Source organism: Schistocerca serialis, chromosome 1 (genome assembly GCF_023864345.2).
Source record: "Schistocerca serialis cubense isolate TAMUIC-IGC-003099 chromosome 1, iqSchSeri2.2, whole genome shotgun sequence".
NCBI lineage: Eukaryota > Metazoa > Arthropoda > Insecta > Orthoptera > Acrididae > Schistocerca > Schistocerca serialis.
In genome coordinates, this window is record NC_064638.1 from 1,137,149,223 (window position 1) to 1,137,165,763 (window position 16,541).

At 42.1% G+C, this 16,541-nt stretch overlaps 1 protein-coding gene across 2 annotated transcripts in view; it reads right to left on the reverse strand.

Moving 5' to 3' along the window:
• The window catches only part of LOC126417450 (putative inorganic phosphate cotransporter), a 421,312-nt gene that overhangs the window by 205,170 nt on the left and 199,601 nt on the right, over window positions 1-16,541 (reverse strand). The window contains exon 1 of one of the 2 annotated variants that reach the window (XM_050085119.1): window positions 15,349-15,421. The exons of the other annotated variant lie outside the window; for it this stretch is intronic. Within the exon in view, the coding sequence (XP_049941076.1) occupies window positions 15,349-15,376 (28 nt within the window). The 5' untranslated portion in view covers window positions 15,377-15,421. Of the gene's footprint in view, window positions 1-15,348; window positions 15,422-16,541 lie in introns of those variants that run through there. 2 annotated transcript variants of the gene reach the window in all.

The window sequence follows — 16,541 nt, forward strand, 5'->3', positions numbered from 1 at the left end:
GATATATTCTACGTCCTGAAGGATGTCTTCACTACGGGTCAATTGGAACGAAAAGTACCTCTAATCTAATGTTGCCTTACGATGGTTGGATGTTCTTCATCGGCAGTGATGAATCCACGTGTTTCCATTTCTAGCTTTGCTCCTCTGTTTCGGGGACGCCCTGATCCACCCAGCACTCGTCCCTGGCTACTAGTTGGCTAAAACAGTCATCTGGTCTGGCTGCAATTCCGCTGCTGCCTCGGTTCGACAGCTTTCTGGATGGATGTGCGCAGTCGTAGAATCCAGCCAGTGGGGAGGTTTGCCATGTTCGAAATAAGAAGCTTCAAATCTATCCCTGAATGATTTTCACTTTGTCGACTTTCGCCTCGATTGTGATACTTTTCCTGCGATTGTCGGTTCTTCGCAGAGAGATGGTGTGCCACTTCAGAGTTGTTTGACCAGACTGGAAGCGCCTGTCACCTGACCATTGGGGCATATGACGATGCCTATCTGTAGCACACTACCACCAACTACGCATGTATTGTTCCAGCGTTGTACCCCTTCAAATGCAGACAACGAATCCCGCACGATACTGCACTGTACTAATTGGCTGCGCCATTTTGTTTTGAGTTCTCTAGCGGCATTCTGCGGTATTGCGTCGCAAGGATTTCGATGTGTACCAAGACTACAGACAGATACCAGCAAACAAATGAAAATTATTTACGTAATTTTATGTTGTCCAGGTGATAATTAAAATTTACAACTACCCATCGTATAATCCATCAAATTCATTCTATCTTCTGCCGGCCGCGGTGGTCTCGCGGTTCTAGGCGCGCAGTCCGGAGCCGTGCGACTGCTACGGTCGCAGGTTCGAATCCTGCCTCGGGCATGGATGTGTCTGATGTCCTTAGGTTAGTTAGGTTTAAGTAGTTCTAAGTTCTAGGGGACTGATAACCACAGCAGTTGAGTCCCATAGTGCTCAGAGCCATTTGATTTTTTTCATTCTATCTTCTGCTTTAATTTCGCTGAAGATTATGCAGAAGTTGACTATAGGAACACCAACAAAATGCCTGTTATGCGGTGCCACCGTCTCACTTTCATTGTCACAGTCTGAGTTTACTAGCTTCTGATAACTTGGTAGCTCACTAACGCGTTGTCCTTCTCAGGGCTGAGCGAGCCTACCTCTTGTCCGTAGGGGCGGCCGTTAGTGATGTGTTGTTGCCTGCAGAGCGAAGCACTTCGTCGAGCTGCTGGTAGCACTGGCATGACGTGTGAAATACGCTTGTTTGCAGACTCGCTACTTGTAGCTTAGAAGTTCTGCTTGTGAGCAGCGTCAGCTGTTGTAATGCACGTGTGCTGCTGGGTGGTGGCTGCACACAGCAGAAAGTACTACATTTTGCTGTCTCCTACCATACCCGCTCAAGTACGACGAAGTTACTGTGTGTGCACCCTAACTGAATGTCCGTTTACTGCTTTAGCTTGACGCCGTTCCCTCACCTCTGCTGCAGGGCTGCCAACATGAACTTCAAATTTTTCCGTTTGCGTCGCCCAGTATTTGTCCATTGCCTTGCTATATTGTTGTTGTGGTCTTCAGTCCTGAGACTGGTTTGATGCAGCTCTCCATGCTAACCTATCCTGTGCAAGCTTCTTCATCTCCCAGTACCTACTGCAACCTACATCCTTTTGAATCTGCTTTGTGTGTGCATCTCTTGGTCTCCCTCTACGATTTTTACCCTCCACGCCGCCCTCCAATGCTGAATTTGTGATCCCTTGATGCCTCAGAACATGTCCTACCAACCGGTCCCTTCTTCTTGTCAAGTTGTGCCACAAATTCCTCCCCAATTCTATTCGATACCTCCTCATTAGCTATGTGATCTACCCATCAAATCTTCAGCATTCTTCTGTAGCACTACATTTCGAAAGCTTCTATTCTCTTCTTCTCCAAACTATTTATCGTCCATGTTTCACTTCCATACATGGCTACACTCCATACAAATACTTTCAGAAATGACTTCCTGACACTTAAATCTATACTCGATGTTAACAAATTTCTCTTCTTCAGAAACGCTTTCCTTGCCATTGCCAGTCTACATTTTATATCCTCTCTACTCCGATCATCGTCTGTTATTTTGCTCCCCAAATAGCAAAACTCATTTACTACTTCAAGTGTATCATTTCCAAATCTAATTCCCTCATCATCACCCGACTTAATTTGACAACATTCCATTATCCTCATTTTGCTTTTGTTGATGTTCATCTTATATCCTCCTTTCAAAACACTGTCCATTCACTTCAACTGCTCTTCCAAGTCGTTTGCTGTCTCTGACAGAATTACAATGTCATCGGCGAACCTCAAAGTTTTTATTTCTTCTCCATGGATTTTAATACCTACTCCGAATTTTTCTTTTGTTTCCTTTACTGCTTGCTCAATATACAGGTTGAATAACATCGGGGATAGGCTACAAAACTGTCTCACTCCCTTCCCAACCACTGCTTCCCTTTCATGTCCCTCGACACTTATAACTGCCATCTGGTTTCTGTACAAATTGTAAATAGCGTTTCGCTCCCTGTATTTTAGCCCTGCCACCTTCAGAATATTGTTATGGTATGTTAATAGCTGCTATGCCCGTTATGTGTAATTATTTGAAATTTTTTGTAGATGTGCTGTCAATGTTATACTGTGTGCGCTCCGAATACCAAAAAATAGAAAAAAAAATGTGCAGCGCCGCAACTGATTGATTTGCATCGTTGTCGTTTGAGAATTGCAGGTGTATGATATTAGTGATGCCGCAAAAGGTATGCTTTGGCTTTATGTTGATCTGGAGGCCAAACCGCGAATAACATAAACTGACAGTGAAACAGAATTACGTAAAATATTCTGGTTTTAACCCCATACTTTACTTGTACGGTAAATCTTGTCCTCCTTACCTTTACTATTCTACTTGTGAAAGCCGTTGTCACTATCAAACACTATTGATTTCTCTGTGTGTGGATGTGAGTGGATCTATCAGCCGTCATTTAAGCTTCACTGACAAGGGGAACGCCTCAGACACGGCCAACTGAATCGGTTCAACATACAATATTGTAGTTGGGGCAACCACAGCTATGAGTATTCTTCTTGGGTATTAATGACAGCTTCAGCTGTTTTTAGTCCTTTATTACTGGATCACTATCGGTTTCGTGGCACTAAATGCTACGTCTTCCGGTGAACATATAATTAAAACATTAGAGCGGAAAAGCTGAGAATCTTTTTACCCAACATTCTGTTGTCTGTCAAAACAATACGGCGCTAAAAGACGGTATGTCATAGACTAAAATCTGCCAGTTTCCAATATATTGGATGGATCCAAAGCATATCGGGCCATAGTGATAGCTTCTCCGATCTGTACGGAACCGCGTACGGATAACGAATGTTGGGTAAGAAGATTCCGGGCTTTTCCTCTCCAGTGTTTTAATCATATGTTCACATGAAGATGTGACTTTTAGTGGCACGAAACCGGTAGTGATCCAATATTAAATGACTAAATACAGCCGAAGCGGTTATTAATACTCAAAATGATTCGACTCATATTTGGCAGGTCGCTTGTGTAAGAAAGACTCTACGATACAGCTTCAAATTTTGTGACTGTCGTCCTCAGTTGCGTATAATATCAAAACGAGTGTTCAGTTCCTAGTGCTGTGAAGTCTGAAAACAAAGTTTCAAGCGGCAGTTATAACAAGATGGACAGCGATAACAAAGGAAAGAAAAAACAACATGTAGACCAACAGGCGCGAAATCTGCCACTGAAGATGATTTGCAAACAATAAAGGCGAAAAGTGTACGGCTCAAAAAATTGTTTCATTCAACTGTAATTAGACGCCCCCAAAATAAAAATTGGCAGTTACTGTAATACTCTAAGATATTTTGGCTCAACATCCCTCCGCTTTTGAGAAAACCACCTGTAAAGCTCACGACGCACAAGCGACTGAAAATTGCCGGGTTCGATAGATAACTAGAAACTGAGCATTTTTCATCGCCATATGTGCAAACGCATATTGTCCTAGAAATCGAGGAAAGAAACTGCTACGACTGCCGCTTGTGTAACCATAAGGAAAACACTGTACAACGGAAGTGTCGCTGGTGTAGAAATTTGTATTTTTTCTGTGTCGAAACTGACAGGACTAGGAGGGTTAATAAAGTAAAGAATAAGGAATAACAACAACGTAAGCAAAGAAACTTCTCAAACGACCCGGGACAGTAAAGAATTAAAATTTTAATTCTGTTCGCCTTACAATCGCTCTTTTACTCACTCTGTTACATGTCCTCACTTTCTTTCGAGTAACTACTTTGATAGTACTTGTCATATAAACATTCGAAGCAAATATATTCGCGGCACCAAGAATATCTAATGAATGCAATCTTCGCACAACTACATCGTTCCTTCCGAAGATTTGGCAGGAAACAGACTTGATTTACATTTAACAATATTTCTTTTTCGGAATTTATTTTAATAAGTACCACGCATGAGATAATATAGCCTGAATAATTGGTGCTTCAAATTTTAATTATTTACCAATAGCCGTGCGGTTCTAGGCGCGATAGTCTGGAGCCGAGCGACCGCTCCGGTCGCAGGTTCGAATCCTGCCTCGGGCATGGATGTGTGTGATGTGCATAGGTTAGTTAGGTTTAATTAGTTCTCAGTTCTAGGCGACTGATGACCTCAGAAGTTAAGTCGCATAGTGCTCAGAGCCATTTACCAATACAAGTCGTTTGAGAAATTAATTTGCGTAATAATTTATTCGTCTGTTATTTATTCCTCATTGATTACCTTATTTACCCTCCTATTCCTACCAGTTTCGATACGGAAACAAATACAATTTTTTTTAAAAAAAAGCTACAGCCTGTTTCATTTGAGAATCTAACACTGTTTCTCTGATTCCCAACTAGATGACTTGGTTATTACGTCAGCTTTTTCCTGCTTGGTATATGAGCGGCAGCTCTAACGGCTTCTTTCCTCGATTTCTAGGAAAATGTGCCTTTGCGGACCCCACATATGATGAAAAATTACCTATCGATCCTGTCAACTTCGAGTCGATTGCGCAGCTTGAACTTTAGGCTAGGTTTCCTCAAACCCGGAGGGATGTTGAGCCAAAATATCTTAGCAGTCTTTCATTTTAGGTTTTACAAAAGCGACGTGCCCAGTATGAGCCGAGTCGGTTGGCCGTCTCTGAGGCCTCCCCCTTGAGAGTGGAGGCTGCAGTTCATGTAGCGGAGTTGCGCAATAGCGAGCAGCAGGTGGAACGCTGGCTGCATTCTCGTGACGTAAATCGTGGAGCGGTGAGGGAACCCCGAGTATCCGCTCTGGGCAAGGTCCTTCGGCGAATCGTTTGCCTTTGCCGCTTCCTTTCACAGGATTGCTCGAGGCGTGTTGCAAATCTACCGGTGAAGCGTTGGAATCACTTCTGACGCCTTAGATGTACGGTATACAGATTACACGAGAGAACTTGCTGTCTTTCCAGTAGCAGTTTGTCATAGGCCGCTGGAGCAGGGAAGCGTTCTAAGCGACTACAGAAGGACAACGGTTCAAATCCGCGCCAGGCCATCCAGATTTAGGTTTTCCATGATTTCCCGAAATCGCTGCAGGCAAATTCTGGGATGGTTCCTCTGGAAGGGCAGCGCCGATTTCCTTCCCCATCCTTGACATATTCCGAGTTTGTAGTTCGTTTCTGGAAAAGGGGGCTTGTCAGTTCCATTTTCAAGAATAGTTGTCGTGTGCACAGACCTGTAGGCCTATTCCATTGACGCTGTTGAAGGATTATGCAACTTGTATTATGCGCAAGAATTATATTCTTTTTTGGAGACCAAGAATCTCCTCTGTGAGGACCAACATGGATTCCACAACAAAGGACCATCTGAAACTCAACTCGCGTTGTATGTCCACCAGACCCAGACGGCAGTCGATAAGGACGGCCAAGCTGACATCGTATTCCTTGCGTTCTGAAAGGCGTTAGAAACAGTTCCGTACTATTCTACTGCCAAATTGAGGATAGACTGACAGTCTGGAGATGAATTAAATGGATAAGAGAACCTACTGGATTGGAAGACGTATCATCACCATTATCGCGATCATGCTGTGCATTTTCTCGCCTCTGGAATGGTCTGTTTGTATCGCAAACCTTTCCATCTTCTGCATTCTTCCCACTACCTCTCTGTCGCCATTCTGTGCTAATTTTCTTCTGACTTCAGAATACTTCCCTCCACTGCTTCTAGCCCTTTCATCCCTTGGCTTTCCCCTTCCTCTCTTGCGCGTAACCTTCATGTAGCGACTCTTTCTAGTTCACGTCTTCTCATCCACTCTCTTCACGTGCCCATATCATCTTAATCTGCTTTCCACAAAGTTATCATTTAGAGATTGCTCATATGTTATCTGCCTAACCGTTTCATTTCTCATCATTTACTGTCTTGTTACACTTATTCGACTAGTTAAAAATGTCTCCACCCTCGCACCTTCCGTTTTTCCCTTTCCTTCACGACCAACGTTTGTACAGCGAGGTATTTCCAACAGACATTAATTAAAATTAAATGGAAGCAGGCGAAACATCCAACTAGGTGAAATGATGTAACGTAGATCAGGGACGTTCTTTGACTGTTCCCGGGAGGTATGAAATGTGGGTAGATCACATTAGGAAACATGCAATGATGATATGGATGTAGATATATGAAGTGAGTATTGCACTGAATAATGTGGTGGTAGCCTTCATTCAGTAGTGAATGTTGAATGGTTGATGACTAAAATGATTGATGATAATATTCGTTAAGCGCGACTGCACTATCAGGTCGTAATAAGAAACAATAAAATTCTAAGCTCTGAGTCTGGGGCTTTCACTTACAGATTTAATAAAAAAACGGACTACTGTTCATAAGATATGTGTCGTTCAGTGTTTCTGTTTACGAATTCGTAAAAAAATGGTGTTGCGGTCCCCAATACGAAGGTGCAGCTTATCGCGTTAGTCTATCCTGTTTAAGCCTCTTCATTTCTGCGTAGCTACTGCAACATACGCTCATTTCAACATGTTTGTATTAAAGCGCTGATATCGTCTACAATTTGTACCACCAAATTTGTCTCTGTTATCAAATTCACAACTACACGATGCCTCAACGTTTCATTTTCATTGCATTCATCACGCCTTTCACTGCAGTCGCCGGCCGCGGTGGCCGTGCGGTTCTAGGCGCTCCAGTCCGGAGCCGCGCTGCTGCTACGGTCGCAGGTTCGAATCCTGCCTCGGGCATGGATGTGTGTGATGTCCTTAGGTTAGTTAGGTTTAAGTAGTTCTAAGTTCTAGGGGACTGATGACCACAGATGTTAAGTCCCATAGTGCTCAGAGCCGTTTTCACTGCAGTCTTTTCTCTAAGCAGTTCGTGTGGTCTCCCGTCTCTCTCAGTTATTCCCAACATGCACTTCTCAGTTAGTCGCTCAGAAAGGCTCACTTTTTGAATTAATTTCACGTTAAGTGCTCAGTTTCACTGTCATTTCTCAGAAGAGTTCATACGCAATGATTCAAAACTTTCCGTCTCAGAGATGCCAGAAGCTTTCATTTTCATTTAGCGTGCCAAAAGCACGTCGGAACTCTTTTCCTTTTCGTTTCATCCAAATGCCCTAAATACAAAAACTCGCCAACTTGATTTATGATTTAATAGTTTAGTTGCGCTATTTCTTGTTCGATGTTTTGAGTATACGCTGTTCCAGTGCTGTGTATTTTTTCGATGGGAATGACTATTACTTTTGTAACTGAATTCTATTATTATTATTTATTTCTATTCATTATTTATTAAAATGACACAACCGTGCTGTTCTAAGGAATTGTGAGGCTAAAATGCTTACACAAGCTTCATTGGATCCACACAAAGCACAACAGGCTCAAAATTAACTGCTAAATCGCCTTCTTGTATTTGAAAGTAACGTAAACATTTAGGTAACCTAAATGTGGTGCCATGAAGCACTGCATATCTCAAAACAAAATGTTTACACTGACGTTCCTTCGGTTCCTTCGTTGACTACCGAAGATGCCTAATACACTTAGGTGAAATAACAAGGTAAAAGACTTTGAGCTAGCAACTGAGGAAGAATCACTGCAACTATGAACATTATTTTTATGTTATTGCAACTGATTTTACGGACTACGGCTAAAGTAAAGATAACGTACTGGTGTTACAAAACAGCTTTTGCCCCTTTTATATACTACTATATTCATCGGTGTAAATGTACCATTAATATATGGGAGCGCATAATTATGTTAAATGACTTGTAAAGGTCTCTTTTTTCAGTCATGATGACATTCCGTGCAAATAATCTAAAGCAAATGCAACTTCATAAATGAGGAATATTTTATGCAGCTACACAAATGAGCAGGTGGTGTGTCTTGTTTTAGGTGTGGGAGATTTTGGTTCTGTATCTGTGCCAATTTGTGCGTAAATCTTCATGCTAACTTGTGAACGCCAAATTTTACTATGGAATAAATTTAGACAGCTAGTGATACTTCCGTCTTGTATATATCTATTGAAAACAGTCCCAAGTAAATACAACCATCGTATCTTCACGGAATAACGAAATTACCATATTTTGTATGTCCCGTGTGACAGAATACAAACAGCGTGATGCCAAAACTGAGACAAGTATGTGTTCTGTTTAAATTGTCATGTGCATGGCTCACTAACATGAGTGACACATTTTTCAGACAGAGTGTTTACCACTAACGGACGGTCATATCGAACGTTATTTCGACTCACGGTACTTATAAAGCGGCAAATATTCTCTTTGAAGTAAAATGTCAGTTCCCTGCTTAAGCAATCTGCCGTTCCTCCGAGATAACGACGCAATATCATTATTAGAGATTGCAAGATTAGACAAAGATAATAAAATAATTAACGACTAATAATCAAGCTACTACGGACATACATGGCACAATTTTGTTTATTCGAACTCTGAAAATATGACAGGAAATTAGCTGTGCGATGAAATTGTTTGAAGATTTAATATCACATAAGGAGTTTTGCGACTGGATATTGTCTGTGCCTGATGAGGGTTTCAATATCATTAGTAAAATTCTTAAATCGTCGCGGTGTCTTCCAGGATCGATCGCATTTATTAAACCACGCGTCTACATAATTTTTTTTTTTATCCAGCTAGATCGGTATTCATGGACGTCAGCAGAAAAGTTTGCGCGGGGGAATAGGGGGGGGGGGGGGGGGCGGGGCAAGGTTAAAAAAAATGGCTCTGAGCTCTATGGGACTTAACTACTGAGGTCATCAGTCCCCTAGAACTTAGAACTACTTAAACCTAACTAACCTAAGGACATCACACACAGCCATGCCCGAGGCAGGATTCGAACCTGCGGCCGTAGCAGTCACGCGGTTCCAAACTGACGCGCTTAGAACCGCACGGCCACAACGGCCGGCAAGATTCAAAAATTACCACTTTTGACATAAATGAGTTTGTCCGTTTTGAGGCATGTCGTGCCGCAAGAACTAAATTTCACAGGCGACGCGAAAATCTTATTGTATCCCAGAGAATTGTTTTTTATTACTAACTTCTAGAAGTATATAAGAATTCTGCATCGTAAAAAGTATCTGTAGTCCACATTCCAGGCTGGCACTCTCCTTTACTACCAATTCCCCTTGTGGATGCTAACGTCAGTATTCCTGAAATAATTTTCGAATATAGAGAATTGGAAACATCCATCTGACGGATTAAATATCCCTCTAGTGAGAGGACTGGACAGTATACGGCGCTTCTGGCTTATGATTAATCCGTACCCATATATATTTGAAGACCGCACCAACTTTGCTAACAAGATCGTGGTTGATAAACTGATTGCTAAATGGCTCTCTGTTTTGGTGGTGACACAAACTTTTGGAATGGCTAATAAATCTGTGGTCGTGTCCTCTTCTTTTCCCAACTTTTTAGAGATAAAAGCGTAATTTTATTTGTAGCTTGACAGATTCCATTGATTTGAAGTGGTTCAAATGGCTCTGAGCACTATAGGACTTAACATCTGAGGTCATCAGTCCCCTAGAACTTAGAACTACTTAAACCTAACGAACCTAAGGACATCACACACATCCATGCCCGAGGCAGGATTCGAACCTGTGACCGTAGCGGTCGTGCGGTTCCAGACTGTAGTGCCTAGAACCGCTCGGCCACTACGGCCGGCCCATTGATTTGAAGCATGCAATAATTTCTTTTGGGTATATTTGCGTTTTATGTTTATTTTCCGTACGTCCTCTTTCCGACTTTTTTGTAACATTCTTGTGTTATTTTCTTCGATTCTAGGTCAAAGTAGCTGCGAATTTGTTGCATGCGTCCATGACACCTGCAACTATTAATTTTTATTTTTGTACTGTTGTACATTTTCGGCCTTAGGCCTTTTCCAGGATGGATGCGTTTCTTAAGTCTTTGATGATAAAATATCTACGATGGCAAATATTAGCAATTTAATAGAAGGCGTCAGTACGTTCCATCAGAAATATTTAATGATAAAAGGTCTAAGAAATGTATCCAGGTACGTGAAAATGATCTAACGCTGAAACTGTGCAACAGTACCAGATTAAATTAATAATCAACAGTTTCAGGCATCCTGGAGTCATTAAAAACCCTTATGTTCTTCTAAGAATCTACTTTTGTCTGTAATGCGAATGACAGCAATGTCATGTGACTATCACTAACAACAACAACGAAGTCTATCTCATGATATTATCAGCTTGTAAACCTCGTATTGCTTATTTTGTAAGTTGAGATTCTAAAACAACAATGTAATCATAGCATGGCGTAATACATCTGTAGTCATGTAAGTGAGAAAGTTACTGTTTGTCCGCCAACTGTGTATAGCCAATAATAATTTCGTGTAGTTCAGTAGTCTGGTGAAAGTCTTTCAACTGGACGCCTCTTTGGCAACATGTGTGTCTCTGACCTAACCTAGTAGCCCAAGCGGGGAAAGCGGACACACTTTTTAACGTCGGATTCGGACCACGTTTCGTTCTTAGCGAATCTTCACATCACTGAGAGGTGTAGTTTAGCTTAAAGGCAGACGGAAACATTTCATTGATTCCACCGGGATTCGAGTCCGCGACCTGTCGCGCTTTAACACTACTCCACGAGGGCCGGCAGATGCAGCTGACTTCTTGACGGCCATCACTGAACCTTGATCGCTACCTGCAGTAAACTTGTAGTTAATGTGAAGATAGTGCCAGTGAGCCGTGAATACTGAAGCAATTGCAGCAAACGCTGATACCATCGAAAGCCCAACTGGTGCGACTCATTGTCGAGTTATCATTTCTACTGTAATTTCTCTTCCATTCTCCCTAACAAGGCCAAGTTCGTATCTGCTCGTCCTACGCCGCTAGGAACCTATGAAGTGTAGCGCGCAGCTATTATTTGAACAAGTGTTTACTGATACGACAACAAGTTCGGTGATAAGTACGCTACTAACATTACTGTATGTGTGTGTTGTCAGTCCTACGATGTCTATTTTCTCTCTTTTTTTACAACGGTGGGGACAAAGATTTTTCCCTTTAATTTGCACTGTTATTAGCGAACTTGTCAGTTATTGTATGCTGTCATGTACCTCCGAATGACTTGTTGTTGTTGTTGTGGTCTTCAGTCCTGAGACTGGTTTGATGCAGCTCTCCATGATACTCTATCCTGTCCAAGCTTCTTCATCTCCCAGTACGTACTGCAGCCTACATCCTTCTGAATCTGCTTAGTGTATTCATCTCTTGGTCTCCCTCTACGATTTTTACCCTCCACGCTGCCCTCCAATGCTAAATTTGTGATCCCTTGATGCCTCAAACATGTCCTACCAACCGGTCCCTTCTTTTTGTCAAGTTGTGCCACAAACCCCTCTTCTCCCGAATTCTATTCAATACCTCCTCATTAGTTATGTGATCTACCCATCTAATCTTCAGCATTATTCTGTAGCACCACATTTCGAAAGCTTCTATTCTCTTCTTGTCCAAACTATTTATCGACCATGTTTCACTTCCATACATGGTTAGACTCCATACAAATACTTCCAGAAACGACTTTGTGACACTTAAATCTATACTCGATGTTAGCAAATTTCTCTTCTTCAGAAACGCTTTCCTTGCCATTGCCAGTCTGCATTTTATATCCTCTCTACTTCGACCATTATCAGTTATTTTACTCCCTAAATAGCAAAACTCATTTACTACTTTAAGTGTCTCATTTCCTAATCTAATTCCCTCAGCATCACCCGATTTAATTTGACAACATTCCATTATCCTCGTTTTGCTTTTGTTGATGTTCATCTTGTATCCTCCTTTCAAGACACTGTCCATTCCGTTCAACTGCTCTTCTAAGTCCTTTTCTGTCTCTGACAGAATTACAATGTCATCGGCTAACCTCAAAGTTTTTAGTTCTTTTCCATGAATTTTAATACCTACTCCAAATATTTCTTTTGTTTCCTTTACTGCTTGCCCAATATACAGATTGAATAACATCGGGGAGAGGCTACAACCCTGTCTCACTCCCTTCCCAACCACTGCTTCCCTTTCATGCCCCTCGACTCTTATAACTGCCAACTGGTTTCTGTACAAATTGTAAATAGCCTTTCGCTCCCTGTTTTTTACCCCTGCCACCTTCAGAATTTGAAAGAGAGTATTCCAGTTAACATTGTCTAAAGCTTTCTCTAAGTCTACCGAATGACTTACAATGTGAATAAACAGTCGATCCTCGGAGGATGCGCAAATCAATTCGTCGTACAATATTAGCGTTCAACTAGTTTCCAAAAGCCAAACTCTTTGAGTTGAATGTCTTCGACTATATAGCCATTCACATTTCTCAACCCAAATTTCTCGTTTCACTATAACTGATCCAATTCAGCCTTAGACGTTCTCTGTTTCGATTTCGTTATTATTACGAGATTTACAAAATTACACTGCTGGCCATTAAGACTGCAACACCAGGAAGAATACCACATAACGAAAGTTTACTTATTGTGCATGTGCAATGTAGGATGAATGCGTCTCAAAATTTGTAAGTGATTTGTAATACGTAAGGTACGAAATTTAGCACACAGAGCTGGTTCCTCTGGCACCAACATGGATACATTTGCAAAGGAACATGCACTGTGGCGACGACAACCGTTACGAAATACGTTAAATGTATTTACATTTGCGAATATGGGCAACCATAATGCATTCATATCCAAAGGAATTTTGCATCATAAATCGGAGCAACATAGGCACAGCAATATCGTATTTATTTGCCGACGCCGGGCAAGCGACTTCCAAGTAAAATGTTTCTCCTGTACGGAAATATATAGCAATAACACATGATGGATATAGGCGTACAGGCTGTAGACGCATCGTTGACGACATATGGATGTTTGAGAATGGGCGGAGTCGTGCACGGATAGTTAAATAATAAAACGACCGCGGGAAATCCGCGATCGAGTCCCAGTCTGACACAAATTTTCATTGTCGTCATTCTGTTCTACAGCTGATGGTTGTCCATATTCGCAATCGCGAATTCATTTCATTTATATGCTGTTCATGGTGACAATCTCCGTCCTCCTGAGAACAGAAGTAAGAAACTGTGGATGATTTGGTATGTGTTGTTGGACGGTCCAGAACCAGGTTCCCCTTTGCTGGCGCGATTGCCTATTGTATAGCATTAACCTATGCTGTCTAAATCGACAGTACGAACGCTTAAGGACTGAAGTAGTTGGAAATAAAAAAATAGTGACTCAATGGAAGGATAGAACACTGGATTACAAAAGCAAATGTTATAATTACACCCTTTCGTGCTGAGCAACGTATGGCAGAAGGGAATATCTACCGTGAGTGCCAGTGTAAGAAGGAACGAAGAACTATATGTTCCGGTTCAGAACAGATAAGTTAATTTCAGATGCGCCTGTCTTTTAAACTCTACGTCACACACACCACCAGGACAACTTTTTCATGCGCACTGTGCTAGCGCTGCATCCATGAAAATGTAAACAGGTCGAAAAATAACGGAAGAAATACCAATTCGGAATTTTTCAGATTAATTTTCACTCAGGATCTGTATTTTAATATACATAAAACACTAAACTCATACAAAACTGCACAATAAAAGCGATTAAATGTGAACGTAAAATAATTTGAATTTCACGTAACATATTCGGATACTATAATGTTGATATGTCAACCAACAAGTTTTTCTTTTTAATTTCAACTGAAAGTTAGCGATCTAAAGAGAGTAAAAATTCCACTACTCGTTATTTCATCGGATATAACAACAAGAAACTGAGCTACCGTGTATCAATTTGGAAATTTGAAAAAAAAAGCGACTACGTCATTAAGCTATCACACTTTACCGTACAGCTGAACAGGAGGCGTGAAAACCTCATCTTCGGGTACAGCTTTAACTTCGTTGGTTGCTACGGTTGCAATTGATCACTTGCGTATTTTCTCACTTACTCGTGGGCCGAAAATTGTACACAATACCTTAAAATATGAGGCTGGTACATAAACTGAAAAATAAATGCCACTGATTTCCGGTATTAATGTGGTATTGGAAATTAGTCGCTGTTTCACTCGCGCGCCGTATGCTTAATTACCAGTCTCTCAAACCATAAAACTATTTCAATTTCGCGAAAAACGGCCTTCTTAAGCAAAAACATGTTCGACTAATTTTTCACTCATCCGTTGTAACAGCAACAGGAAATTGATCCACATTGTATTCAGTATTGTTTAAAAACTAAGTATATAATCAACGAATCACGCCGTCCTGTGTTGCTTTAGTTCGACAGGTTTCGATCTGTAATATCTCATCCCTAGGGACAAGTTTGGTTTATCACTGGCACCAAAGCAACTGTGTCTTTAGTTATGAATTTGTCATATGCTACTACTGACTTGTGGCAGCGTCGAACACATAGTAAGTGACCTGATATATTTTGAACGTAGGTATAATCCAGTCGATAATGGACACTTCTACGATGAACGTAGATTGACAAATATCTCTAGCTCTTTTCTCATTACGTGGGACAGCAGAAAGGAACTGAGGTACAAAGTAGTACTTGTGGAACTACAAAGAACGGGCTATATAATTAACCTGTCACACTTAGTATGTCGTCTTGGTTCGATACATTTTAAACTTCCAAACGTCATCATTCGATACAAGTGTGCTATGTGCGGTGGTTGAGCATTGGCGCGACCCTATCATTAGTTGTGGTAGTAACACGCAACAGGTGACATGACGGCGTCGAACTCGATACACGAAATCCGATACTTTTTGGACGTCGATGGGAGCCGGCGACACTAGTCGAAGCATAGCTTGGTTGTGAACGCAGACAGCTGCAGTAGTGTAAGGTGAGACGAGATGTACGTACGTATGGCGGTGGGCGTGAGCTTCACCATGGTGGAGAGAGTGTTTTGCGGCGGCGTCCTGCTCAGCCTGCCCCAGTCGTGACACTGCGCGAGTCTCAGGACAGCCGCGACGACCGCACCCCCCCCCCCCCCCTCGCCCCTCCTCCCCCCCACCCTCCTGGTAAAGCGGCGCCACTACGCTGTCCTACACTACGCTATCCTATCCGCTCCTATCGCCGCCGGGCAGCCTTTCGCCAATTACTTGCTCCGCTGGGCGCATGCACTGGTGCGTGTTCGGACTGCGCGAGTCCTGCAGGTGGCAAAGCCAGTGGTCCTCCAACTGCAGGCCCGCGGTTCTCAGCCGAATTTTACGGTAATACGCATGTGGCAAATAACAGCCGAATCCATAAACATCGACTGACGTTAAGAGCTTTTTTCCCGCTCAGTTACAATAAGTACTTATAGAGAGAGTAATATTTTAAAATGTGCTTACTTTTAACTGTCGTTGGTGAATTTGCCCGTGATCTAAGTAAAGTTGTCCACTTAGTTCAGGGGCAGAGGGGCAAGTAGCGCAAACACTGCAGGCTTACTAGAAATAAGAAGGCGAATGATTCGTTGTCTTCTAGTACTGACAACTGACGGGCGTTCGCGACTCGTACCGATCCACTGCTACTGTATAAATTTTGACACGGAAGTAACATGAATTGGCCAGTGTGCGTTGTAGAGACGGTCATGTTGAAATGTGTTATATATTTGTAGCAAGAAGTAAGAAATTAAATTAGGGGTCCTGTAATACAACACAGTCAATAGAAGAAAAATGACTCTTAAAACACTTAGTAACATTTATGAATGTGTCTCACATTCAATATATCAATTAAATATAAGTCGAGTTTCTGGTTGGTTGGTTGGTTGTTTTGGGGGAAGAGACCAAACAGCGAGGTTATCGGTCTCATAGGATTATGGAAGGATGGGGAAGGAAGTCGGCCGTGCCCTTTCAAAGGAACCATCCCGGCATTTGCGTGGAGCGATTTAGGGAAATCACGGAAAACCTAAATCAGGACGGCCGGACGCGAGATTGAACCGTCGTCCTTCCGAATGCGAGTCCAGTGCGCTAACCACTTCGCCACCTCGCTGGGCGAGTTTCTGGTATTAATCAGTTAATCATCCTCTGACACAGACAACATGACACTTCGTCAAGCAATTACAATAAACCGAG